General features: G+C 36.5%; 5 protein-coding genes, 1 non-coding gene and 1 pseudogene across 7 annotated transcripts; 4 read left to right on the plus strand and 3 right to left on the minus strand.

The window, feature by feature from the left end:
• Positions 1 to 762: 762 nt before the first annotated feature.
• Positions 763 to 9,156, minus strand: LOC135693558 (uncharacterized). Its single transcript, XM_089111444.1, has 3 exons — positions 9,009 to 9,156; positions 8,549 to 8,679; positions 763 to 7,868 (listed from the first exon to the last, which is right to left on the minus strand). Exons 1-3 carry the CDS (start codon positions 9,154 to 9,156, stop codon positions 7,695 to 7,697), a joined length of 453 nt encoding a protein of 150 aa, XP_088967570.1. The 3' UTR covers positions 763 to 7,694.
• Positions 4,141 to 5,944, plus strand: LOC148959101 (uncharacterized; annotated as a pseudogene).
• A 7,094-nt stretch (positions 9,157 to 16,250) lies between the features above and the next one.
• Positions 16,251 to 17,507, plus strand: LOC148959102 (uncharacterized). Of its 2 annotated transcripts, XM_089111511.1 has the most exons (3): positions 16,251 to 16,532; positions 16,850 to 17,038; positions 17,374 to 17,507. In XM_089111511.1, exons 1-3 carry the CDS (start codon positions 16,251 to 16,253, stop codon positions 17,377 to 17,379), a joined length of 477 nt encoding a protein of 158 aa, XP_088967637.1. In that variant the 3' UTR covers positions 17,380 to 17,507. The 2 variants fall into 2 exon arrangements, with proteins under 2 accessions (XP_088967637.1, XP_088967636.1); XM_089111510.1 differs by lacking the exon at positions 17,374 to 17,507 and having other exon boundaries at positions 16,850 to 17,056.
• Positions 17,508 to 17,804: 297 nt separating this feature from the next.
• Positions 17,805 to 19,906, plus strand: LOC135694222 (uncharacterized). The gene is made up of 5 exons (XM_065212924.2): positions 17,805 to 17,901; positions 18,404 to 18,890; positions 19,094 to 19,265; positions 19,495 to 19,638; positions 19,808 to 19,906. Exons 1-5 carry the CDS (start codon positions 17,869 to 17,871, stop codon positions 19,815 to 19,817), a joined length of 846 nt encoding a protein of 281 aa, XP_065068996.2. The 5' UTR covers positions 17,805 to 17,868; the 3' UTR covers positions 19,818 to 19,906.
• A 361-nt stretch (positions 19,907 to 20,267) lies between these two features.
• On the plus strand, positions 20,268 to 21,474 carry LOC148959103 (uncharacterized). Its single transcript, XM_089111509.1, has 2 exons — positions 20,268 to 20,593; positions 21,233 to 21,474. Exons 1-2 carry the CDS (start codon positions 20,278 to 20,280, stop codon positions 21,472 to 21,474), a joined length of 558 nt encoding a protein of 185 aa, XP_088967635.1. The 5' UTR covers positions 20,268 to 20,277.
• Positions 21,475 to 21,657: 183 nt separating this feature from the next.
• On the minus strand, positions 21,658 to 24,364 carry LOC135694202 (uncharacterized). The gene is made up of 3 exons (XM_089111445.1): positions 23,934 to 24,364; positions 22,401 to 23,496; positions 21,658 to 22,370 (listed from the first exon to the last, which is right to left on the minus strand). Exons 1-3 carry the CDS (start codon positions 24,057 to 24,059, stop codon positions 21,658 to 21,660), a joined length of 1,935 nt encoding a protein of 644 aa, XP_088967571.1. The 5' UTR covers positions 24,060 to 24,364.
• A 665-nt stretch (positions 24,365 to 25,029) lies between these two features.
• On the minus strand, positions 25,030 to 27,252 carry LOC135687538 (uncharacterized). The gene is made up of 3 exons (XR_016144289.1): positions 27,175 to 27,252; positions 26,561 to 26,839; positions 25,030 to 26,035 (listed from the first exon to the last, which is right to left on the minus strand). It is a non-coding gene; the product is annotated as an uncharacterized LOC135687538 (transcript).
• Between the last annotated feature and the right edge of the window lie 214 nt (positions 27,253 to 27,466).

Here is a 27,466-nt window from a genome sequence, read left to right on the forward strand (position 1 = left end):
CACCTTTTCCAAGGCATTATTAAGTCAACTATTGTTATGTCAGTGTGCATTACCTGTAGTGTACAGTTTGGAATAGACCTTGATCTTGACCTAACCTGTTTCTTATGCCTTACCCAAAATTGTGAAAAATGAACAAACTTCATGTGGGTAAACCTTTATTTTTAGGTACAGATATTGTGCTGCTGGCTCAGATAACAAAAGAGATGATGCAAAGCACAGAAAGAATAAGATTAAAAATGAAGCTTGTGAGTTGCCCATGTTTTAGAACCAAATCTAAATGAAAAAGATTGATGGAATAGATGAATCCTGTTAAAATTTATTAAAGATAATGTGCTTTTATTGTTGGAAATTGTTGTCACAATCATATAAGTAAAATGAAAAATTTTGCAATTTTTAAATGTAAATTTCCAACCAGAATAGAAATGTCACTTAGATCATAACTTTGTTGTTAAAGTAATGTGTTTCTTAATTCATAGTTTTATCTTTGCTACAGGGAACAGGAGGTGTTTAACACCTAAAAAATAAATCAAACAAGAACCAAGGACTCATCAAAGTCCTATCTTGACCAGAGATCAGAAAATTGCTTCTGATGATACACTTATTGTGGATATTGAGAACATTTCTGTTTCCATTGACAAGACAGGAAATGTGACAATTTTGAACTCTGACTCAGAAAGTAATGATGAATCTGATGCAATTTCAATGAGTAGCACAGTATTTGGAGACATTGCTTCATTTGAAGATGACAAAAAGTTGTATTCATTATGATTTATAGACCGGTTCATGATGTTAGTTGCATCATGGGTAATCAGGGCAAGAAATAAATATTACGTAGGCCTTCTTAATATAACAGTGTCATTTTCATCCAAGCAGCGAAGAATAATGACAATTTTGCAATTATCATGCCTAACTATCGGTGTGCGTTGGTTGTTGTGACAACAATTCAAGGTATCTAGAGAAATGTATCAAACGTGGCCATGTTGAGGGACCATTGAAATGGCATAACATTCCAAAAGATCCTGAAATGAGAGCTCGATGGACTAAGCGGATTGCGGAAGAGTTAAAGAATTTTGTACTTTCTGATAACAAGGTAGTTTGCTCCAATCATTTTGAGTACGGGAAACCAACCTTCTCCCCTCCTGTGCCCACAAAGTTTTTGAAAGAGAGCGATAAACAAAAGGCATCTCCAAAGAAACAAAGAAAAATTATGAAACATGACGCTCCAGGGCCTTCGAAATCCAAATGCCCAAATGTAAAAGAAAGTGGTGTTCAATGCGCACTCATCAATCCAATGCGCACTCATCAATCCACTAGCATACCATTCCCTCACCTTTTCTGCCATAACCAGGGAACATGATGCTACACAATTTACAGGAATGTCTTGCATAGAGTTTCAAATTGTTTTCAAACACTTACAAGAAAAGGCAAGTGTCATGCATTATTGGAAAGGACCTAAGGATGCTCCAAAGAAAACTTCTGAGCTACGAAAATACGCCCAGCAAAGAGCATTGACACTAAAACAGGAATTTCTTTTATGTATGATGAAGTTACAACTTGGACTTTTTTGTATGACATTGCATTTAGATTTGCTGTCTCTGAAAGTACAGCTAGTTCAGTTTTTACAACCTGGATCAAGCTAATGGCCAACGAACTGAAGTGGATGATTTGTTTTCCTGACAGAAGAATGATTACAAGAAACTTGCCATCCATGTTTAGAAAATATTACCCTAAAGTGAAAGTAATTATTGACTGCACAGGAATGTTTATTGAGACACCATCAAGTCTGGAAGTGGCAGCAATGTGCTGGTCTAATTACAAACAGCACTTTACAGTTAAGTTTCTGATTGGCATCACACCCAATGGTTTTATTTCATTTCTTTCAGACACTTATGGTGGAAGAGCTAGTGATGTTCATATAGTGAATGACTGTGGTTTCTGTGAAAGCCTGCAGCCATATGACTAAGTTATGGCGTTTGGAAAATAACACTGCTATCTTCTCCATCCATCTCCATTGAAACAGCACCAAGATTTGGCATTCATTTAATCAAGAAGATTTTCTCCAAATGTTCAACTAGTAACAATTGATTACTGAAAAGGCTGAGAGTTTGGTTTGGTTGCATAAAATGATCCTGCTCGCTGATTTTATGCCCAAAAATGGCCTTTCGTGCCTGTCACTTCTCCACATAGTGCAACAACATTAGGGCTGAAAAACCCTGTCATTGCCATAAAATGTTCTGGAGATTAACATGATAGTGGCTGCTTGGCAATAAGCTATTCCTTGCATTTTACTTACAGAGAATCACCTCCCAGCTCGTGGATCTAGGCATAGCAGCGCCGCCATCGATGCCTCGCATTCGCGTTCATGAAATAACACAGGACGGTTCTGATGATTATAATGATGGTCATGCCCTCTCGAAATGGCATGACTAGCCTTTGTTCTCTCCTGCGTCACTCCTATTGTTAGGCATGACCAAACATAGGGAACCAGCGTTATGGGCATGACTAAAACACAGGGTTTGGTCATGCTCATAGTTATGGGCATGACTAAATTGGAAACCCTCTGTTTTAGTCATGTCCGACAATAGAAGAGCGCCTTCGGAGGGCTCCATATTGTTGCGTGGAACCATAGGGCTCCAAAGGCCTGAGCTATTTCATCAGGAGAATACGACTGCCCGGCATGACCACTAGCTACGCCACTGGGTACATCCTCATCTACTGGTGGTGCAAAACTGATATTCATAACAGCATCTGGATGTTCTGTCGTACTGAGTGATTCTTTTTCTCCAATTGTAATAACCCTCTGAGCAGATGGTCTTGGGTCAAATTCTTGCTTAGCTATATTATTGAGGGAATAATTTGGTACAGGATTGTGGCTTTTGTGAGCCTGAAAGTCAATATCCTTTTTTTGGGTTCAATTTCTCGGGAACTTCTATTCCAAATACAAGCTTCATCTGTGCAGGATGGGTCTGTCAAGCCTGTTTCATTGGCAAATTCAACTTTGTAGAGCAGTGCAATAACATGGTTGCAGCATTTGCTGTAACCAGCATTGCAGCTGCAGTATGCACAAAGAATCTCACCAGAAGGCTTGCAAACAACCCAAGCCTTGTGTGGTTGCCCTCTAACACTTTGAGATGGAGTAACTTCACCAAATAATATTCAGAAATGGACTTCGAAAAAATTTGGTGAACAAAACCACTTTTATAAAACGAGTAAGCCTTTCTGATCTTGTATTGACCAATATAATCAGTTGAAAAAGCTTTCATATTTAAAATATAATTGAATATATGTCCAAGATTTATTTTGGGCCTTTTTGTCAGATCTTCAGACCAGTCAACCTTACAAATGGGTCTTGTTGCATGCCATACTGCTGTAACAGTTTTTGGTGATCGGTTTGCAAGGTTTTTGCAATATCTTCTGCTGACTCTTTCATAGGTACTTGTTGCTCAAAAGCGACTAAAGCGAGAGCAGCTAAATCTGAGTGAGTACCGCCTATTTGCAGGGCACTTTGCTGCAAATAAAACTTCAATTCTTCAGCACTCAAGTCAATGAAGTCTTTGAGGTGTTTTGCAGCCATTGTCAACGTCAAAACATGTACCAAACAAAGCAATTTCTAGCAAGGTTCACCTCGAAATCTGTCAAGATCCTTCTTTTTTTCACTGCTTAGATTGAATATGACTTTTATATCAAGTTCTGCAACTTATTCTAAAGGAATTGGAAACTTTTGATATTGTCGAGCTTACAAAACAGTAGATCACACATGACACATTGCCGCCATATTAAATTTTCTTGCCCTGATTACCCATAAAGCAACTGACGTTGTGAACTGGTCTTTTTATGCATATGTTTTATTTTGATTTGAATGGTGTAGAGATAAAAAAGCAATTTATTTTGTTTGTGAGACAAAAGTTTTCTTTATAAAATTCTCCATTTGAAAGATAATGGTCATCATTTCAATGAAAGGTCAATCTGCTTGCTGTTGCAAAATCAAGCTAAAGAACTATCAAATGTTTTCTTGATAAAATATTGAGGTCAGAAATCCTTATTTCGAGAAACAAATACTCGAAGATTCAGAAGTTTTGTAAGTTTGCTGGGATCAACCTGTTTTGCAAGAGTATTTTTACTAAATATCAGTCAAAGTACATGGTGGCAGTTACGGAAGAATGGTGGAAATGTTTGACAGATGAAATCAAGTCAAATATAAAGGAGCCATGCAAACTTGCTGGAGACGGTCAGTGTGATTCTTCTGTGTTTTCTGCAAAATACTTGTCGTATTATCTTCAGGATATAGATACAGACCTTATTGTACATGCAGAAGTACTTGATAAGCGAATGACAGGTGCTAATTCTACAGCTATGCAGCGAGTAGCTCTAAATAAGTCACTGCAAAAACTAAAAAATGATATCCCCATAAAGGAGCTGGCAACTGATGCATCATCAACTGTTATTAAAGATATGAGTAAGTACAGCAAATTACCTAGAAGAGAGTGGTTTTAAGCTTTGGGATTTAATACAGTGTTAATGTAAAGACATCTCGCAAAGCTAAAAAAAACATTGGAACATAAATGCTTTTTTCAAACCAATTTAGTCTGTCCAGCAGCTAAAACTGGCTTTAGATGATAGCCAATAAAAGGCAAAACAAACAATAAATTAAGGGTTGTTCTTTGAATTAATTTGCAGGAAAAAATCATCAAGAGATCAACTATACTCTAGAGATTTGGCATAAATCAAAGAATCTGAGAAAAGCACTCCTGAAGGTAAATTCCTAATGTGTCAAAAAATTTCAACATATTATTGGGTGAGGTGCTTCAATTTTATCACCACAAAGCCCTCATATCAGGCTCCTATCAGGTGCGGTGTTAGCTGGTGTGGTGTTAGGGTTTTAAACAAATCAAGAAAAATCTGTTTTTGTAGAACTTTAACTCCTTTGATACATGCTGGGTGTTCAAAATCTTTGTGGTCCTTCTTTGACAGGTTAGCAAAAAAAGGTCACTTCATAAAATAAGGCTATGGGCTCATGAAATAGTCAACCACTTTGCCGATCTTGCAATCCAGGTTGTGACCTTACAGACATGGAAGCACTGGAAAAGTTGAATGTATGTTTCAAAGCAGATTTTATCACCTCTTTATATTGTTCTGGTTTCTGATTGTTTGCTTGATTATATCTGTCTCAAGTTGATTGTCAAGAGGTGTCTTCATAAATTAATTTTTGACTCAGTGGATTTTTTTAGTGGATTTTTTTTAATGAGATCTTATGTAGAATAGACTTCATTTTCAAAATAATGGGTGCAAGAGACAGATCAACAAATATAACTGGTGTATAACACATAAATAAGGAGAAAGGTTGGTGTCATGGGCCACACCCATTTCCTTTCCTTTTCTGTGGCAGCTAGCACTGTCACATTGTAATTTGAAAGAGACACAAGTTTTAATTGTCTGTCTTATCATACTTTTCTTCCTGTAACAAACAAACAAACAAACAACAGTTGGTGGTAATAATCTTTGGTAAAAAAATAAATAACAGAAGTGTCTATCTCCCTTTGGTGTAGAATTTTAACTTAATTCTTCAGTTCAAACTTATTACTTTTTACATTAAATTCAGTTTTATCTCTTTCAAAATAACCTATTGTTGTTGCATTGTTTTATCTGTTAGAGTGACTGGCTTGGAGTTCTTCACCACGTATGCAATGGGCATGAATGGGTAGGGGGTGCTTGCAAACATCAAATAATTGGTGATGATCATGAATTGCCATGGTTCAAAGAGACAAATCGTGATTACAAGGCACTGCAACAAATTGTTTTGGATCCAAAATTTTTAAATTCATTGGAATAGTATACAAAGTTTCGTCACACAGGAAAGCTAGAGTGTATCAACAACCTATCTCTTGCTTATGCATCCAAACGAATTGCTTTTGTGTTAAATATTCCAAACTATTATTCAAATTGACATCATTAACAAGAACAATTAAAAAATGATGCTCCTGATAAAAGTAGAAAATAATGGCTGAATATATAACTGTTTTGTAATTCTGGCTGTACATGGTGAATAACTTAACATTAATAGCTAAATTTCCTCATCTAAAACTGTGGTTTTATTTCCTTCTAGTTTTGGCAAACAGGATTTTTCCTCAAATTATGTGTTTATCTATTCAGATTTGATGTTTTCAAAGCAAGAAAATGCCTAGCAGCAATTGACAGGAACATTCTCTTCAACAGATCACCAGCTGTAAATAAGAAAACGGGGAAATTTCTTGTAACAAGAAAATACAATCCAAGAACAAATAACTGGACAATCAAGAAGCTGTTCCATGAAAAGGACTATCCTTATGTCCCAATGATGATCGCCAAGATTCTAAGAAAACGAATTTCAGAATATGGAGAGTTAAATAAAAGTAAAATTTCTGAAGGAAAGTGACCTAAGAAAGATTGCTGCCACAATTGGAAAATCTACTCCAGAGCCTACTGCTGAAATTGCAAAACGATATGTTAGCAGGCTTGACTTTGCAAAAAAATAGATTATGTCAGGGGCAGCTGGGAGTAAATTTTTTTGGTATTACTTTTTCAAACGTATGGAAGATGCTCCAAAAAGGAAAATTAACAATTTTAAAAGAGTTTTAAACCTCAAGCAACTAAAGCCTGAAATACACGATCAGTTTTTATCAGTTTTTTGACTGACAGTTTTCAGTTTTTCAAAAACTGACGTCCTACATACACGATCAGTTTTTATCAGTTTTCTGACTGACAGTCTTCAGTTTCACAAAAACCGATGTTCTCACATGATCAATTTTCTTCCGTTTTGGAACGAGTTCACGTTTTGATTAGATCGGCTCTTTTTTACAATGGAGCTTGATCAAGAAACAACTGCAGTTCTTCTGGCTGCGGCTCTGGTCGTCAAAAAAAGGCGAAAATATCGTAAAAAGAAAACAAGGTCTGTTTGGGTAAAGCCATGGTTGAGTAGGAGGTTTGGTGTTTTACCTTGGTGTTTACGACACTCTTCTACAAGAGTTAAGATCGGAGGATGAAGGAGAATATAGAAAATTTTTGAGAATGACGCCTGAAAATTTTGACGAGTTGTTGGAGCTAATCAAGGCGGACATTTCAAAATACGACACAAATATGCGCGATTCTATACCTGCAAATATTCAACTAGCAGCCACTGTAAGGTATTTGGCAACAGGCGAGAGCTATAGTGAATTGCAGTATCAATTCAGAATCCATTCAAGCATGTTGGGAGAGTTCATTCCGTTGGTTTGCGAAGCAATTCACAAGAGGTTGAGAGATAAATACATGAAAGTATGTAATAATCAATATTTTTTTAAATATTTCTCATTGTTATTAATCTAATTATTCATACATCATACTTGAGGGGCTTTTCGAATGCATTGCTTGACTGGGATAACTATATGTTGGGGATTGGGGTGACTGACACACTGGATGAACATAGCTCATTTGGTTTACAGGAAAAGATTGATTATTAAATATTGGCAATCTATTCTGAGCTGAAGATAACATTTGCTCCCGAGACAACGCCCCACATCGTGCTTGAAAAAGAATTTCTTGTATTTTTAATTTAGCGTACTCCTTTGTCTGCTCATCATTAATCTTTTTTAGGGAGCATGCAACATTTTTTCCAAATATATCATCCCCGTCTTCTGGTGTCGCCACTTTTGATTGAAGGGCCGATAACGCTTGGTCTATCAGCAAATCTTCTTTGCTACCTTTACCATTCTCTTTTGCCTTTTTGCAAGAGGCCTTTTCGTCGATTGCTTCCTCAAAGTGTTGTCAGAATCCTCCAACAAATCCACATTGAGATTTTCTTTTTCATAAGGGCAGCTATCTTCATCAGTATCAGCCGCAGCGCAATCATTGTCCTAAGAAACAGATAACAACATTTACCTTTCAGACACCATCAACAGAAGAGGAATGGTTAAAAGTGGCTCAGTTGTTTGAAACACAGTGGAACTTTGTTTTTCGGAATTGTTCACTGGCTACTTCCCTAGAAAATAACATTCTAAATATCCCCGGAGATAGAAAAATTGTGGAACAAATGCAAGCGCTACCTTTCGTGATTGTTGCAGATGACGCTTTCCCTTTACGAAATGATTTAATGAAGCCCTATCCCCTGCACAATCTATCCAAGGAAAAAAGAGCATTTAACTATCGACTCAGTCGAGCAAGGCGTGTATTTGAGAATGCTTTCGGGATTCTTGCGAATAGATTTCGAGTTTTTTTATCGCTAATGCTTTTATCACCAGAAAATGTTGAAAAAGTAGCGCACTCCATAATTTTCTACGTGAGAAGTCACCTTTGCGATACACACCCCCAGAAATTTTTTATGGTGAAGCTCAGGAGACTGGAAGAATTATTCCTGGCAGCTGGAGGTCAAATGGCGAAAACAAAGTATTTCATTCAGTTAATTTCAGTGGAAGTAATAATTATTATCGACAGAGCAAGGATATACGAGATCGCTTTTGTGAATACTTTATCACGGATGGTAAAGTCCCATGGCAAGATAAATTCAGCTAACTGACATATAAACTTAAGTACTTACCAACGAAGATATTGTTTTTCTTGGCTTGATTATGTCTCTTATAAAAAGCATTGACTTGAAGTATGGCCACTTGGATTTGTAAATCTCGTCTCTTCCTGCCCCACTGCGTTGATCTTTACTTTTGTTTAATTCTTTCGAAAAGTAAGTTCGCAGAGTGTTGATTTTTATTTTACCTCTGTCTCTATAAAGAAATGGATAATTTAAATCCAGATTCTGTTTTGAGCTAGCAAAAACAGATTTGGTAGTATTGGTTTCCTAGGACCGTGGAGTATATTATAGATTGAGGGGGCTAAAACGATTTTTGTGGAGATAACCATGCTTAAAACCGCTTAAAACAAAGAGCAAGATGACTTTTTGTATGGATTTAAGTAAATTTTGGAAATTATTGGAGGGAATAAAGCCCCCTCAACCCCCTCCTCGCTTTAGCGGTCCCTGTCGATCTTCAACAGAAGATACTAACCTGATAGTTCAAATTTTTCTGCTAACTTTTTCAAACTATTTGCCTTCTCGAACCTGTTCTTATAAATACCTGAAGTAACATCCCATAATGACTTTTCTTCCTTCCACGCTTCTATGAATTCATCTGTATTGAAAACTTTCTTCGCCATCTTTAAATTGCACTTATCCACGCTGCTCTAAAAACTTGGCATCTTGCGCAAGGGGATTAGAGGGGCGCCAGCTTTAAACAATGAAGTCTACATAGATGAATAGAAATCCCATCAGTTAAAAAACTGACGAAGTTGGACGTGTTCAACTTTTTCAGTCAACAACTGAAGGTCATTAATGCATCAGTTTTTATCAGTTTTTGCTAAATACACGGTCAGTTTTTGACTGAAAACTGAAAACTGTCAGTTGAAAACTGATGAAAACTGATCGTGTATTTCAGGCTTTAGAATCTGAGCGAATGCTGAAAGTTTCTAAGTTAGTTGGCAAATTTAGTGCTGTATCTCCTAGAAGATGAATGCAGATACTTCCTTGCTAGCATATCAAAAAGAAATCTATGAAGTGCCTGATTTCCTGTTAGTCTTTTTAAACAAACTGGAGAGCTGTAACTTTTGTCTGAAGGGCTTGCAAGCGGTGGTTCGTCGTGAAAAATATTTGGCGGCCCCTTCTTCTGAGCCACCATGTGGGCCCATTATTAGAATGGTGATTGTAATAACGGAAAACGCTTTGTGAAATTCCTCTGGACACATTAAAGGTTCAGTTCAGTTCATCATTCGACTGAAATTGAAAATTGATTCAATTGATTTGATTGAAAGTGGGCTTGTTTCTTGCAGATCTGGCTGATAGATTTTGTATTTCTAAAGGCCATGCTTCAAAAATATTTACAACATGGATAAATTTTACCCTTCAACAAGGATTATACTGGACTGTACAGAAATCTTTACAGAGGTTCCTTCTTCCATGGTAACACAGTCACAGACATGGTCTGAGTACAAGCACCATAATACTGGAAAAGTCTTATTGGTGTATCTCCTAATGGGGCTATCATATTTGTCTCAAAGCTCTGGTCTGAGAAAGTTTTGGACCAAGAGATAACTCTGAAATCTGGAGTACTTTTTCTCTTGGAACCTGGAGATAACATAATGGCTGACAGAGGATTTAATATTTGTGATATCTTGCCATGTGGAGTTTCTTTGAACATTTCCCCTTTCAAAGGTTCACGCAGCCAACTAACTCCACAAGAAGCTGAAGAAACAGCAAATATCGCAGCTGTTTGAATACATGTTGAAAGAGCCATTGGAAGGGTTAAGAACTACCACATTCTGGATGGAGTATTACCCCTCAGTTTATCTCCTGTTGCCAACCAGATTTTTACTGTTTGCTGCTACGTTACCAACATCTTGCCTTTCTTAGTAAAGCCAGCAAAATATTAAAGGTGAACTGACACGCAAAATTAACTTGACCTCAAATGAAAGCATATCGAGCAAAAATACCTGGTACATTATTATTTTTTTAATATTCAACACAGTTTTCGAGTTATTGAGCGTCAAAGTTAGCTACCGAACATTTCCCGAGCACGGACGAGTTTGCCCGAGCCTTCTGCATAATCGTGACGTCACAAACACCATGTTCACATCACTTGAACAACACGGCAGTCTGGAGGGTGGTACTTTCATGACTTTGCGGATGAGCATCGATACATTAATTGAGTAGGTTTTGGCTCCATTCTGACAATGTGATTGGAAAACAGATTATGACTTCTTTACAAACCTTTCATAACAAGATTTGCAAGAATATCGTATTATTCAACGCGTTTGAGGCCCTTCCTCCGTCTTGCAGGACCCAGTGTGTGACGGGCCAACATATCGAATAATGGTAGCGATAAAATATTGGCAGGATTTTTTATTTTCTGGAAACCTAAGTAAAATACTTATATTTTGTTAAATACGGCTGCTGTTTGACTTATTTATCAGGGCTTCCCCCCTCCCCCCAAAAGTTAATCTCTGGTCTTTGATCCTGGTTAACTTCAATATACGCAGTAAAGATTTCGAATTAAAGTCGCTCATTTTCGGCATATTTGTTATTCAATCACATGAAGGATTTTCAGGGGTTGTGCACCTGGTACGATCGCTTCGCTATTTGCAGGATAACAACTTAGTAAAATTTTCAACTCCGAGGCCGCTGCCCTCCTGTAACTCGAGTGAACCGATGAGTTTGCAAACCCAAAATAAAATAACGTTCATGATTTATATGGGTGTAGAAATCATCTATCGAAGTAATAATATATTGAATTTATTCGAAAAAGAAGCTAGATTCATGATAAAATGAAAAGATTCTTACATTCGTCCGCATGATTGACTTCAGAATTGAGAATTTCTTCGAGCAGCTAAAAGTGCCTATTCCTTCCAAAGATAAATTCCCTCCTAATATAACGCAGTACCAGCCAGCACATATCCTTCGTACATTTCATTAGCCTCGAATTTTCATGAGTCTTGGACCAAAGGCTACGTATATCTCCTCGAATAGTAACTGAACAAGGTGAACTGAACTGTCCAGTCCATGCGTGATTTCCATTCAAGGAATCAAAACATGGTGTTTGTGACGTCACACGCACTGGGTCACATGAAATGCCGACAATGGTCGAACACTCAATGATAATTTCATGACATTTAGGGCGGAATTGCGTCAAAACGGACAATAATAATTAACCGAAAACTTGAAATTAAGATTCCATGCATCGTTTTCTGCATTATATCAAAAAATAGTTTTGCGTGTCAGTTCACCTTTAAGGATTAATAAACACATTTCTGTATTATTTTGTATGAAACTTTTTTTAACAAGCTAGTATTTAAACCAATATTTGTATGGGGTCAGAATTCTTTAGAAACTTATTGGTAGATAGCATAAGTAATACGTTTTTAATAATACTGAATATATTTAAGGTCCATCAACATTTTAATTAAATATCATGTAAAGGATCCTTAAATTTACCTTATTATAATAACAAACCACAGGTCAACATGAAATGCCACTAGTAATCATGCTTATATAGATATATGGATCTGAGTTTGATCTTTATGCCATTGTAAGGTAACTGCATGTACAGCTCTATATGTATGGTAACTGCAGACAAATGTGTCACAATTAAGTCTTTAATGGGGCTTACCCAACTAATTTTGTGTAATGTTTATAATACCAAATGGGGGAGAGTGGAAATAGCAAACAATACTCTACAAATACAAGACATCTAAGCTAATCCCATTATGTAGATATAGAAGAGGAGAGTATATCATATTGATACACTTATGCTTACTTGTTTCTTCAATTGTTTCATGTACGAGGGGAGGGAAGCACTTTCAAATTGGCCAAACTATGTTAACAGAATTTCGATTAAAAATGTTTACACTACTAATATTATTCTAAGATGTACAATAAAAGATGATATGATAAATGGAAAAGGAAAATGAGTTCATGTCTTATCAATTTAGAGTCATTCTTTAGCATCATAATTTTCCCAGCCACCCTGCAAGTACAACTTTAAGCAACGTTTTACACGCTTTGTAAAGTATTCAGGCAAGATTGCACGACAATAGAAAAATTTCAATTTTGGCAAGACAGATCTCTCCACAAAGCTGTCATCATATGACACCGACTGGATAAATAGAGGCTCATTGCTGCCAAACCAGACAACCAAATCAATTCTCTTTAAGCCAGTGCAATACATCCGGCCCTGAATCTGGTAGAAGTAAGGGTGACTTCTTTTCAATGAAACAACTTTTCCTTTCTTTTAAAAGATTTTTTTATCCTCCAAAGCTGAGGAAAGAAAAGACTTTGAATATGGACACTTGATTTCCAAGCCCCACTTCTCTTCATTAAAATGAACCAGTCCATCAAGAAAAGCACCAAGAAATGAAAACTTGCTCGAAATTGTCAATCCAGTCTCCTCAACCCAAATACCTTGAAATCCGTTCTCAGACATTGTTTGCAAATATAAAGACCTTGCAAAGCTCTCTGAAGTTTTCATTCTCATTTTTGTTCCTTTTCATCATAATAACATGGGAACTTTTTAATAATAGCTTCATGTTTCATGATGTCAATGACATTTGTCTTTTCTTGGAGCTTCTGTATCAAAACTTCTGCGAACTTGATGTAATTTGTCATCGTCATATATTTGAATGGAACCACCAAACTAATCTCTCTTCTCCTTTCCTTTCAAAAATAACCTTGAAGCAAGATGGCGGGATGCATGTGTTATGCCTCAGGGAGTATCTTTTTCTTTTTACCAAAGTTTTTCTCGACTTAGCAGTAAGCAGGAGTAAAGACGGAGGTCTTGTTGTTTTTTACCAAATAACAATCATTTCATTCTATTCGATTTATGCACACAGAAAAGTTTTTCATCACTTTTTAATCTTGCTTCGGTTTAGGCCTAAACGAGCTAGGCCTATTTTATTTTATTGTTGCAGTCTAGATCAAGTTGTGCAAGTGATGGGTGACGAAGAAATTTTAACCTTGGGCGTCGTTAAGGCACTCATGGAAACCCAAGCAAATGCTTTCAAAAGCACGTTCAAGATGATGACTGAGGACATTAAACATGATATAAAATCTGTCAAATCAGATATCAATGACCTCCGTGAAAGTTTGACTTTCTCACAGTGGAACATAGAGAACCAAGAAAAGAATCGATCAGACATTGAAAAATGGGGGGTAGGTCCAGATCTCTCAGCCAACCTAAGCATGTGCTGCAAAGAGCGGGTGCTCGTATTTGCATACCTAATGTTGATGAGGCGTGCACCTGAGTCTACCTGACAGCAATGATTGCCTCAAGAGTGAGGATCGGGAACAGCCCATAAGCACATATTGCAGCCAGGAGTAGCAACAATTGCTTGTTACTCTCTTGCCTCTTCTGAAACACCCTTTTGCCTAAGCAAAGTGCAACTTCATCTCTAGACGGTCCCAACAGGAGGATGAGTGCACAAGAAACCTACCCACTTGCCAAAACATCTTATTTTGGACAGCATGGGAGTAGTTCAACGCAGCTATGAGCACGTCCAACTCAGTGTGTTTTCTTCATCCCATGAGTGATTGAAGAGGTCAATCCCTTCCGCACTCAGGATAACATCCGCACACCCATAGTATGGTAGGTCCAATTGAAAAATATTGTCCTTAGAAAAAAGAGGAGGCAGTACATATGAATGTTATTGCCAACAAATGTTCCCACGTGCTTGCAATCACCATCAGGAAATGCTGAATGCGTCAACATATCCTCATACCTAGATTGGTTGCTGGAATGATGCCCAATAAAAGTTGAGCGTGCCCCCTTGCAGCCTGATGGCGTCACTTAAAACAAGCTTCAGATGGAGAACTTTGAATGGATTTCTCAATTCGCAGATTTGCAAGCAGTTGCTCTGATCCAACATCCTGACTGCTCTCATCAAGAGTAAAACTACCAATGAGGCCCCCAGTCTGTGTGACTTTGAGCTCCTTCTGCAAATCGTACAAAAAGTGAAATCTGCAAATCTGTGAAATTATTAATCGTACAAAAAGTTTATATTATATAGTGATCTAACCTTGGTTGAGTTAGAATTCTCTAGGCGGAAGAAAAGGGGCTAGTTTCGCAGCAATAGTTAGTAGCATATCATAAAGAAACATATTTTAACAACATCATTTATTTGCGGATCATCGTTCTTAAACGTTTTCAACTATATTTTCAAATGATTACTGTGATTTAGAATTCTAATTTTATTGAACTCCATAATAAGAAAAGGAAGATATTTTGTTGTCTGTATTTGAACGGAGTGCTGTTTCCTTTGCTTAGGCTAATTGCTGTATACATTTAGGAAAAAAGCTCAGTACAAAAATCGTTATTAACTATTATAATGGTTTCAGTTTAACTACTTGCTGTCACAACGAGCTTGAAACGTTTAATACCTAGATTTACTAAATGTAGAGCAACGATGTCATACTGACATTCTTTTAAAAAAATAACTTCAGATGGCACAACTGAAAGCGTTTATCGAGTTCATCAAAGCAACAGAACACTTTCCGTTTATAGACAGACAAGCAAATCAGGTTGTTATTGGGCATTTAATAGCTTTTTTACTTAGGAAGTAACGCAACCAATTTTGTTGCATGACCCTTTTTGCATTTTTTCTTTTATCATATCATAGAAATGAAAATTTGCATTTTAGATTCACAAACTTCTGTTGAAAATGATGGAAAAAATTTGTTAGCAAATGACCACTGAAATACTTACATGCCTGAAAGAAAGAAAATGAAACTATTAATACTTGCATGTTTGAAATAGTCGTTGGAGTTACAAATGGAATTATAAAAGAGTTGATTCTTACCATTGTGTAAAATACGAGGTTCCTCTTGAAATCTGTACGAAAAATCTATTGAAGAAAACAAAAAATATTAGATATACATAATATAGAAACTTTGACAAAACTACTCAAGAAAATTTGACAAAACTGATTGGAAAGTAAGCACTCAAAGCAGCAACTAATTTAAAGCTATTTGTGAAAAGAGTATTTGTATATTATGGAATGAATTTCGTTATAACAGGGGCTAAGCAGCCTTAAATAAGGAAAGAGAGTAAAAAACTAGAGACTCACAAATAACGCTGCTGTTTGTATAGCAACTGACAAGGCTGTTTTTGAGGGGGAAAACGCAAAGAAAATTTCCTATCAACTTGTTTGCTCGCATAGATGAACGTAAATATGAAAGTATGTCGTGGCAAAGCCAGAGAGCTTTGCAATATAATGTGAGATACTTTCCAAAATGACGAGAAATACTTTCCAAAATAAACTTTTAAGTGGATAGTTCAACGTTTATTCCTTGGTTTTGAGAGAACTTCTGAAACAGTGTGAAAACAGACTCATCGTGAAATTTCTAATGAGAAAAGTTGAAAAACTTAGTTATCATGCCAAATATTATCTGCCCTGAGATTAAGTGTTTTACTTCTTCTTATCTAACTTTTTGCAAGGACAGGTTAAAGAGATGGAAGAAGGAAAATGAGGCCAGGGGCATCAGATGCTTCAGAGGGGTCCAAGGGGTATGAGTGTTCGAATTGAAATGTCAAAATTGCAATTACACTTGTAACTTTGTGTGAAATAAATAATCCATAAGGGTTTTTGACTATGACCTATTAAAGTGCCTATGAAATGAAATTTAAGTGATTGAAAAAATTACATTTCCTGATAGAAAAAAAATCAGTGAATCCAATCATGTATAATTTGATGTCTTTTATGCTCACGAAATGCAAAAAAAGTCAAGAAGATACTCCAAAAAAGAAGAAACGCGTAGAAAGTGGACAAATTTCGTTCGAAGGCACAGGCCTAACTTCTCACCCACCTCCACTTCCCATCTATGTTCCACTCAATTCGCACCAACATCCTTTACAAGAAGATTAGACATAGGAATCAGCGATGGAGTGTATCTAAATTGGACACTTCAATCCAGAGCTTTTTCAACCGAAGATACCGTCATTTCGACAGCCGAAGAAAAAGCACCAACAGTTACACCTCTCGAGCGACGACAGGTTGGGCCCTTAAAATGTCATGGATTCTTAAAAGAATAAAACCAGATAGTTCGCTGTATGCACTTCTGCTGTTGCCAATTAAGCGAGTCCGCATGATGTACGTTAGTATTAAGTATTAAGGATATTGAAATATTTCAAATTAAACCAGCTAGCTGATGTGTTAAATGTAATTTCAGTCTGCAGCTATTCAGTGTTTTTGGTAATTTTTTACAAAACCCCTTACTTTTATGTCATGAATCTTTTTCAAGTTATGGGAATGATTTAAGATATTTCCCTAATAATTTTAAACATTTATTCATTATCTTCCTCTACTGAAGCTTGTGCGAAGTTTGGTAAATGATCAGCTGCCACCAAGCCTAAATGAAGACCAAAACGAAGACCATTATGAACCAGTTGCCCATGAATGTCTTGAATGTGACGAGCTGAAACTAAAGCTTAGAAGGTGTCAGAGGAACTTAGGTAAAGCACGGTTGGCCAAGAAGAAATATAAAGAACAGTTGCTAAAGGTAAATTTTCCAAGATAAGATGTTGGCATTAGGATTCATGGAAATTTAGTAGAGGATGAGTGCTTTAATGAATGAAAAGTTTGTCAAATCTGTCCAAGTATGTGTTCCAAAGTTTTAAAATTAAAATGCTTAATCTTAAGTTTAGATTTTCGAAATTATAAAAGTAACTATAAATGTGTCAATTGTAAAACAAATCTTAATTTCTTATGTTTCTTTTTTCATGGAAGTTAAAACAACTAGGGTCCTGATTTTTGAAAAACCTTTTAAAAGAATCTTAATCCAATGCTTGAAATAGCATATGAAAACCACCTTTGAATACATTATTTACTTTTCAGCGTTGATATTGGTGTTGCTGTGGAAAATGAGCCAAATTTCATCGTCTTCTATTCCATGCTGTTGCAAATTTTCTCTTTTTTCTGTTTCCATTGCAAACCTGACGGACCAGCGATTGAAAAATGTTCAAAAATGGAACAATGGTGACTGTAATACAAAGCTGTAAGAAGTGTGGACGCTGTTGTAAATGGCAAAGTCAGCCACTAACACTTGGCAAACATCCTGCAGGAAACATTCTGGTGTGTTTTGGATCGCTGGTTGAAGGAGCTTCGATAAGCAAAACCATATTGATTTTCAAGCACATCGGAATTTCAATCTAAAATATTCGTACCTACTTCCATCATCAAAGAAAATTTCTCTTCCCTACAATTTTAAAACACTGGCAGGCATATCAAGAAAAGCTGATAGAAGAGGCAAAAGCACAGAAAGGAGACGGCAGATTTGATTCTATTGGGCATTCAGCAAAGTACTGTGTCTATTCATTGTTTTCTCCTTCCATGATGAAGATAGTTCACTTTGAATTACTTCAGGTATTCACTTTCATTATGTTTACTGTGAGGTGTCATAAACAATGACATTAAAATAGAGTTAAATTTTTGGAGCATTTGAATATGTATATCTTATAAATATGGTGCTACAAGTACCACTATCTGTTGAAACTAGTCAGCAAACTCAGTGTTTTTCAGATGTTTACACATCTTCACACACAAGTTGGCTTTATATGTAAATAAGGCCAGATCCAACTTGGTTTGTCACATTCTTTTATAGTGTGTGCTGATGAGACTTTTGACCCTATAAATTGACCCAAAATATTTGTGGTAGTTCTATGCAAAAACAGATTGATATTATATGAATATTTTACTCATGAGCTATTAATACTATGTAATGAGCTGTTAGAACTTATTAAATATTTAGCTATTGCTTCATTGAAAACATGAGCTGTAATATCGGATTATATCATATTTATATTCTTTAAACATGTATACAAATTTATATTACAATATATTACATATTTATGCATACATATTTTAGTCAAACCAAGTTGGTAGTAGTACAGCTGCCGAGTTGGAATATGCAAAAAGGTGCTTCCAGAAACTCCTGGATTGTAATGTCCTCATTCCAGAATTTACGTCAGACAGACATGCTGGTATTGCAAAATGGCTGAGAGAAAAACATCCCGGCATCACACATTATTTTGATCTATGGCACTTGGCAAGAAATGTTGTGAAAAAAGTTACAATGGGTGGAAAGAAAAAGGGTTGTGAATTTCTGTTGGAATGGGTTAAAGCCATTAGAAATCATTTGTACTGGTGGGCAACCTCAACTACTCCTGGTTTCGAGGACATGATAAAAGCAAAGTGGATTTCTCTGATGCGGCATGTTGCAAATAAACACGATGACCATCCAGATTTGCTGTTTCCAAAGTGTGCTCACGACACTCTGGAGTGCAGAGATTGGATAAAAATCGGCATGGATGTGTTTTTTGTAAAAAGACTATATTTTATGGCAGGTGGCCCATGTAAGATGTTTAAAGAATTATGAAAGTGTGAATTTCAATATTCCATATAAGGTTCGGATTAAAAGCTTGGTATTTTTGAGAAATGAATTTGTAAAGCTTTTGTAATTTGAATTTCAGCTTTAAATCATCAAAGTATAGGCATATTTCTGTGTGAAGAACTTTTGGTCATAGATTCAATGCAAAATCTTTTCACAATCTTTCAGGGACTGTGGCTTATGACAAACTTTTTGTTATTGTGACCAACCCACCATTGGTAAAAGCTATTGGAAAACTTTCAGGGGATGCGCAAACAAGTTGCATTGAAGGTTTTCATTCTATGCTAAACCACTGGTACCCAAAAATGATTGGATTCTTTTATACTGGTTCGGTTTGCAGGTAAATAAATTTCAAATTAGCTTATGTTGAAATAGAAATACATGATGCCCCTCTATCCTGCTGATTTCTTCTTTATTATCAAGCTGTGATTTCCAAGATCAACAAGGTTTGTTTGGTGCATTATACTTCTTCTGATTGTGTCTGTGAAAAGTATTAAATATTAAATATATGAAAAGTATTATTTGATTTTGCATAAAAAACTATATTTATATATAAATCTTTATTTTAGAACTATAACTGCAATTCTGTATTTGAATGAAAATATCAAACGGGAGAGGATGAAAACCAAAGATGTCTTACTTCCATGTTGTTTACCCAAAATTCAAGTTTGGGGAGGAAATAATTCGCGAGGTCTCAGTGCCTCCAACTTACGGTAAGTTTTATGCTATTTTAAATCAACCAATAATAGGAGCATACTGGTCCTCAAGAGTCTGTGATAATAGTTAGTAAGTACAAGTGTAGCAATCGATCTAAAATTCAATCCAGTAGAACGAAAATGTACAAATTTTAAATGCTTTGTAATTGTCAACTTTCATTTGCAGTTTTCGTTGAAGACTTGAAAAATGTACTCTTTTCCACACCACTGGAGGATTTCCATGAAACAATGAGACATCATGAATCATTGTTTCCCGAGCCCTTAAAGGGGAAGTTCGGTCTAAAATGAAATTTGGCTATATTGCTGTAAATATAACAGAAGGCTTTGTTGTGAATTGTTTTTGCTCTTACCTCTCATTTTACTCTGTTATTCCACGAAAACTGTCTCCTAAAATCGCCTCGCGATAGGCCGCCATCTTCAACTCTCACGAGGATAATGTTGTTGTTGCCTTTGACGTCATCACGTTCAGAAGATCGCAGTGAGTCACTCAATGAACGCTGCTTACGCAGTCAATAGTATTTTTATCATTCAACCCCATTGTATTTATTGCTCAACCCACATAATATTCACAGATTTATGTAAAAGTATAGAGAACAGACATATTTTTCAACTGCAAGATTTCGTTTTTACCGCAAAATGGCTGAAAAATTCATTGACGAAGTCTTGTCATCAGAAGAGAGCACAGATGGAAACTGTGAATCGGAGGATAATGCGGTTCCTGAAATAAATCGTTTAAAGCCTTTTGATATGGAACCTAGGCGGAAACTTGAAGACTGGGAACTGAACGATTTGGATGGAGAATCAGATGATTCTACTGAGAGTGAATCTGAAAGAGAGAGAATCGGAAATGCCTACTGGTGCGTTTGTGGGGGTAAATGTAAGGCAATGGAAACATACGCCGAAAGTCTTTGCTGCCAAGAAACTAACGATATTCCAGAAAATTACTTCCAAGGTAAACGTTTTTGCTTTTAATTGAAAAAACGCCGTATAACATTGTAAACTATACACATTTGTAGTAAAATATTCGAGTTCGCAGTAAAAATACACAAAAATAGTAACTTATTATATATAAGTGCAACAAAGTATTTTCTTAAGAATACTAGCAAGATCTAAAGAATTAAAGAAAATAATAATCTTATTTCGATGCTCGCAGAGGATCTGGGAATCAGGGCCTTCACACAAAGCGGGCGGGGTGAGCATTGCCCCCCCCTAATTTTTTGGAAGACAATAGAGCTTTTTCAAAATCTTTTAATGGGTGCTAAATGTTCCTTTGAGCCCCTCACTATCCATCCTGTGTCGGAGCCCATAATAATAGAGAAAAATAAAATTACTTAGTCAGTTACTATTACAATTGCTTATTACACTGTGTTCATTTTCTTATGCTTGCCCTGTCTGCTATGAACAACTTGAGAGGAGACAAGCTTGTTATAAATAACAGGTAAGTAAAAAACTGTTTCTTTGCATGTTAAAAAGGCAAAAGCCTTTTAGGTTGAAACACTGAATAAAAAGTCCTTTTCATTGTAAATATTGAAGACATAACAAATCGTGGCTAGAAATTTCTAACATCTAATAACTATTATCTATTCCGTAGGACTTAACGTTTCGCAGCATATAAGCAATACACGTGGTGGGTTCATAACCGGCTTGGCAAAGGAGTTCGAAAAGTCATTCCATCTTGTGCTATTTGGGCCATTCGGAATAGTTTTCCGTCTGAGAACGCCTACTACGTGCCATTCATGGAGAGCCGGCTTGAGGATAAAAGACTATATCAAGAGAGTGATAGTGACGAATAAAAGCACAAAATTACAGTATACTCTCTTTAAGTTTGGATAAATGAACATAATTGATATGTGAACAGTAAACCCTTTGCAAGTTTGGATAAGTAGGACGCCTGCTAAGTAGTACACTTTTGCTCAGTCCATTGAGTGCCCCACTTAATGAAAGTATACTGTATTAACACTAAAATATATTCTTATATGACGAAATTTTTAAATATACATGAAAAATAATTGGTAATTATGTCTCAAAGCGTGTACGTTTGTTTTTTACGGCCTCAGCTTTGTCTGGCTTTTCTTTAGATGCAAGGTATTGTGGTACGCTTCCAGGTGTTATAGATTTCGGTGCTTTCTTCTCTTCTCTTGCTTCTAATTTTTTTGTCATAAGTTCCCGTAAATAAGATTTGTCTTTCTTTTCGGGAATTTTTTTTACTACCCAGTTTTGCGTTACTTTTGAAAACAACAACTTGTGCCGATATTCATCGTCCCGAGTTTTGGCATGTCTACATTCTGTCCCAGCGTTATGGTCCAATACTGCAAGTTCCAACCTAGCAATCATTCCTTCGAAACCAAAATGCAGCCTTTTGGGACAATATTTATTGTAAAGGGAATGATATACCTCAATTTGCCCCGTGTGACTAAATTCGGTTAAATACCTTAAATCTCTTAACAGGAATTTGTCCTTAATGACCGATTCGAGTGCGACATAAGCAGGCGAACCTTCTATTAACCAAATTTTTTCCAATCTGTCTCTTTTGGATAGCTTTGCATGTGCACACCGTTTATAAATGGTTGCATCTTCCCATCTGTGTATGTTCCTTACATGGTATAAGATACTTAACCATTTTTCGCGAAGAATATAAGGATCTTTGTTGCATGTCGCACAAGACCACCAAAAGTGATTTATAATTGATTTCATCCAACCATTCAAATCTGAAGCGCCTTTCTTTTTTGCTAGCGAAACTAATTTCTTTTTAATATTTTTACTTACGTGCCAAATATCAAACTGATGATTAATGTTACTCTTTTCGTTTTTCATGTATGCCTTGATTTGCTGATGACGATCAGTAGTTAACGATGCCACACTCATCCCTTGATTCTCTAGAGATTGAAGGCAATTTTTCAAACCCTGCTTTTCCATTGCGTTAGAACTCGAGACAGTTCCTACATGGACAACGGAAAAGTCTAAAATTTTCATGGTGTTTGTGTCCATCACAGTATATGTACCATACTTTGCAGAAAAACCTGGCGAATCACATCTACCGTCCCCTGCTAAGGCTACAGGACGATCCACTAAGGAAATAAGCTGTTTTCTAGCGTTTTCGTAAAAGTCATTGACAGTTGGGAAAAGTATTTGTTTTTGTATAGCGTGATAGCTTGTGCGACCTAAAAACGATATGTTGCATAGTGACATCATCTCTTGGATTCTTGTGAAAGTACTGCCGGTATAAAGTATGGAAGCTGACAATTCAAGATTCCCCAGAGACATCCCACGTATTCTCGGAGTGGAGTACCATGATGTTTTGTGGCTATTGCTGCAAATTCGTTCAACTTTTACCATGACCCCACTGCGTATAATTTTCCGTAAAGTCGTAGTCGTAAAGCAAGTTGAGCAAATTTGCAGCAATGGAAGCAAGCATGACCAAAACACAACAAATTTTGTGTCGTGGCTTGGTTGCTCGTTGCCTAGCTCCTCGTCATCAGTTTCGTCACTAGCCTCCGTAGATGATGCATTTTCGTCGCTGTGGAAAGAAAAATCGGCATCTTTGAAGGAATCGGTCTCACCCTCTGACTCACTGCAGGATGGGACATAAGCGGTAGAATCATCAAATCCTGCCATTTCTTCTGTGTTTACTGCCACATCTCTCATTTCGGGGCCAGTTGAACTTTGACGGTCACAACACTGGGTTCCCACGCTTACCATTGTGGTGAAGGTACCAACTTTCTTGTGTACCATATTTACTGTACAACCGACGCTTTTTTCCAGAAATTTTTTAGACTCCGTTTGAATGGAGACGCTTTTGGCAATCGTTTCATCAAGGTCATTGGGGGACGTTGAAGCACATGCAGCATCCAGAAGCTGAAAAATTACATGTTAGATTGAAAACAATTTTTTACTACAAGAAAACTATTGTCAAGTATGTAGACCCGGGATGCCGTCCTAAGAACTAAAGAAGAAGGGCTGTGCAATAGGAAACTTCAAGAGACCACACCCTTAAAGCACTCAATATACTTGCATTTCTGTTAAAGACTCTCCGTTATGTATATTCAAAACATTCAAACTATTAAGCGACACTGTAAAACAAACATGAACTGATTTGTTGAGAGGGATCTGAGACCCCAAAATTTTTCTGAATTTAATTCTATTAATTAAAAGGGGGCTGAGCCCCTGAGCCCCCCGAGCCCCCCGAGATAGCCCAACTATTTCGTGACGGTATATAGAAACAGTCTGTTATTCAACCCCCCACAACACTGGATGTTTTATGAAAGTCTTAATACGAATATAACAATACAAACTCTGCGTTTTTCTTCCCTTGCAGCCCGCTCTATGGAATTTTTCCTCTTTTGTGTCGATTCCCTAAATACAAAGATTGTAGGGATTGCATCTGCCTTTAGTTTTTTTGCACCTGGCTTGTTTTCCATCAGTTCTTTCTGGAAAGTAATTTTTCATGAAACAAAATATTATTCAATTCGAATTTAAAGAAAAATTTGAATTTAAGCAATTCAAAATTCATCTTCTTCTTCTCTTATTAAGCGCAGCCCTATCACGTGCTTGTATTTCATTTATTTCACTGCATGAGATATTTCAGATTTTAATCCCTCATGCCCAAAATTGGATACACCTCTTGCAATTTGTGTTCGGCTTACCAAACAGACAAGGCGTTCACGACGCCCATGCAGCAGGCAGAGCAAAAAGGAAATTCATCATGACTCAATATCAATAGACGAATTACTCATAATAGTCGTCATCGCTAACACGAGGTTGGCAGTGGTTATGGCAAAACATGTTATATGTGCTGTTTTTGTTTGTATTAGATATGTTTTCTGTCACTCCTGTAAATGCTTTACCCCTTTCATTTTGTAATACAATATCTTCAGCCCTAGAAAAAAATCTCGCGCATTCAAGTAAGCTTTTTGGAATGAAACTAACTGAGAAAATAGATTAGAATTAGTGGTTTTATTTTTGCTCGTTTGAGGCATTGATAAGCCGTTTTCATCTTATTTTTATCTAACAAATCGTTTATTTCATACTCAATGATAGAGCTACTTTGAGGTACCCAAATTATTTTTGCAGAATTTCTGACAAAACTTCTGACGATTACTAAAACCCGTAGAAAATAGCATTAGCGTATTAATTAAAAATTTAGTTACCTTGAAATCTCTTTCATAGCAGTCTTCGGCAAAGTGTTCCGAGCAAATATAAAAACTCTTGTCTTTCGGTAATTCACCGGCACGATGTTTGTTCGTTAGCCACATTTTTCTGAGTTGCTTGTTGCGATCTTCCCCTGGTATCTGATGAAACGTCAATTCTTTATTATGACTCGAGCGATTTGTGCACCCAAATGCACCACAGTTCGGCATTTTGAACGAAAAATCTTTAAATACTGTCCGATTTCGAGAAAAGTTGTTTCTCAATCCGAAACCTTCTGAATCAATTAACTTTCACCATAGCTTACACTTGAGTCACTCTCATCTTCTGAACGTGATGACGTCAAAGGCAACAACAACATTATCCTCGTGAGAGTTAAAGATGGCGGCCTATCGCGAGGCAATTTTAGGAGACAGTTTTCGTGGAATAACAGAGTAAAATGAGAGGTAAGAGCAAAAACAATTCACAACAAAGCCTTCTGTTATATTAACAGCAATATAGCCAAATTTCATTTTAGACCGAACTTCCCCTTTAAGCCACAGGTTTCAGGAAAGGCTGACTCAAAAAGCTGCAGTTGACAAGTGGAAGGCTAAGAAAGGACAGTCGCTGAGTGCTTTCCACCAGGTAGATATTTATATAAAAATAAATATATAACTAAACATATAATAATTTCCTTTTATATCATAGATGAAATAAACATATTAAGAATTCCTACTAAATTAGTCACAATAACCCACCCTCATGTTATTTTTTCAGTGAATGAACAGTTGAAAATGCAAGAAACTAGAAAGGCACAGAAGCAAGCAAACGAGAAGACAAATGCACAACAACAAAAGAGGGCACCATGTTGCAGAAAATGCAATTTGCCAATGAAAGGCAATCATGTATCTTTAGTTTCATTGGAGGATAACAATATCCCTTTGCATTTTGAAATATCACCACATATCTTTCAAAATATATTTCTGTACTTGTTATTTTGCAATCAGAATTTAACCAATATGAAAGAATTTTTATATTTCAAGTGAAAAGAAAAAATTTCTGATTGAATGTTATGAGATTCTCAGTGTAACAACTTTTTTTCATAAGAAGAGGGTTAATCACGCTCCTCTGCTGTAGCATATCCTCTTAATGAAGTAGTCGGGAACCGAGACCTGATTTCTTCATAAATGCAGGCAGTCAGTGGTCTTGTGTTGTCCAATCCATAGGTCCAAAGATCCACCTTACCAGCCACCTATAGGCAACAGCTCATCTGAAAATAAAAGCAAACTTCTTATACTGCAAGCACATGCCATTATAATATATATGCATTGAAAATGGGGATTTGGCATAGAGATTTGAAGCTAGCAAAACTGAAAGATAAGTTAAAATCCGATTTTCCTAAAAAATTATTTTGCCAAGTATATAAACCATATATTTATATATATAAATATATACCATTCACCATATATTTATTAGTGTGATCAATAATATGATTTGGCAGATAACACAATCAAATACGATTGTGAAGGTAACAATTGCTTTTTTTTGTGTCACGATGCTGAAATTGGAAGTTTCATTATAGAATTTTTCTATTGAAAGTTACTTGTCAATACATCAGCATAAGCCTCCGATCAACTGCTAAATTTTTGTATTGAACCTATTCAGTTATGATAATAAATTGTTAGTTCAGTTACAACTAATTTCTCAAGAATAATGATAGAAAGGTATTCTAAATTCTTATGTATGACAATTTGCTCATTGAAATATATAACAATGTTTTTGAAATGTTACTTACTCATTTTCTGTCTGGTTTCCTCTGCGCCTGTATCCCCGCCCTTGTCTGTCTTTTAGCAGTGGTCCAATCTGCTTCAGCACAATTCTGTTTGACAGAGCGATATACTCATCGTGTAGTGTCACACATTTTATCCCTTTCGACTGACCCATCAAACGTTAACTTTCCAAATACTGGATGAACTTCCCAGCAACATCTATACTCCCTTGCACCTACCAGATTCTGAACACTGCACTTTCCACATTTACACCTGTAACATTGAACAAATTTATAAATCAAGTGCTTTCAACAACAGACCTTTCATTGACATTTGAAGAACAAACGAATAATTTTGCTTGTTTTACAAACTCCAGTCTTGGCCTTAGGCCTTCTTTTAAGTTAGTTTGTGCGAGACATTCATTTGCCTTGCGGTCTGCGTTGAGATAATTTAACCAAAAGGGTAACTCAACATATCATTCATTAACATTTTCAACCCTTTCAAATCTTCTTTCAATAGTTGCAAGAGAAAGGCAATCTTCATCTGCTTCTTCCGCTATCCTAGCCCTTCCTTCCTCTTCGTCATCTGTTAGGCCCTCTGCCAGTGGCTCATACTGTTATGGCACTGTTGTCGTGTTTACATGCACGACTCCATCGTCCCCGGTGTTACTTTCATTGCTTGAAAAAGCCTGCCTCTTGTTAAACTCATTTGAAGACATTTTGTGTCACGAGAAAGAATGAATTTTGTTAAAATAAACGCTCTTCGAATTCTGCTAACAACGTTCTTTGGATTGTCTTGGAGAATAAAATGAGTGGAAGCACATGCCTCTATTCGAGCTGTGCGAACCACATGACGTCACAGAATTTTCTTCTTTGTCTCCAATGGTGTGGGATTTCAAACGGCTTTTAGACCCCCATTCCATCAAAATTAAC

Source organism: Rhopilema esculentum, chromosome 11 (assembly GCF_057945365.1).
Source record: "Rhopilema esculentum isolate cy_ngs chromosome 11, ASM5794536v1, whole genome shotgun sequence".
Lineage (NCBI taxonomy): Eukaryota > Metazoa > Cnidaria > Scyphozoa > Rhizostomeae > Rhizostomatidae > Rhopilema > Rhopilema esculentum.

Bases quoted from the DNA above. Each gene is read 5' to 3' on its own strand.
- LOC135693558 (XM_089111444.1), bottom strand. From the start codon at position 9,156: ATGGCGAAGAAAGTTTTCAATACAGATGAATTCATAGAAGCGTGGAAG. The intron at 8,680-9,008 runs GTTAGTATCTTC...ACTTTTCGAAAG, and splicing joins AGAAAAATTTGAACTATCAG to AATTAAACAAAAGTAAAGAT. The intron at 7,869-8,548 runs GTAAGTACTTAA...TCTGTTTCTTAG, and splicing joins GAAAAACAATATCTTCGTTG to GACAATGATTGCGCTGCGGC.
- LOC148959102 (XM_089111510.1), top strand. From the start codon at position 16,251: ATGCAAAAAAAGTCAAGAAGATACTCCAAAAAAGAAGAAACGCGTAGA. The intron at 16,533-16,849 runs GTTGGGCCCTTA...CCTCTACTGAAG, and splicing joins CACCTCTCGAGCGACGACAG to CTTGTGCGAAGTTTGGTAAA.
- LOC135694222 (XM_065212924.2), top strand. From the start codon at position 17,869: ATGATGAAGATAGTTCACTTTGAATTACTTCAG. The intron at 18,891-19,093 runs GTAAGATGTTTA...ACAATCTTTCAG, and splicing joins TTTTATGGCAGGTGGCCCAT to GGACTGTGGCTTATGACAAA. The intron at 19,266-19,494 runs GTAAATAAATTT...TCTTTATTTTAG, and splicing joins TATACTGGTTCGGTTTGCAG to AACTATAACTGCAATTCTGT.
- LOC148959103 (XM_089111509.1), top strand. From the start codon at position 20,278: ATGGCTGAAAAATTCATTGACGAAGTCTTGTCATCAGAAGAGAGCACA. The intron at 20,594-21,232 runs GTAAACGTTTTT...TCTATTCCGTAG, and splicing joins TCCAGAAAATTACTTCCAAG to GACTTAACGTTTCGCAGCAT.
- LOC135694202 (XM_089111445.1), bottom strand. From the start codon at position 24,059: ATGGAAAACAAGCCAGGTGCAAAAAAACTAAAGGCAGATGCAATCCCT. The intron at 23,497-23,933 runs GTTTGTATTGTT...GTAATTTTTCAG, and splicing joins CAAGGGAAGAAAAACGCAGA to CTTCTGGATGCTGCATGTGC. The intron at 22,371-22,400 runs AAAATATTAAAA...TAGTTTCGCTAG, and splicing joins TGATATTTGGCACGTAAGTA to CAAAAAAGAAAGGCGCTTCA.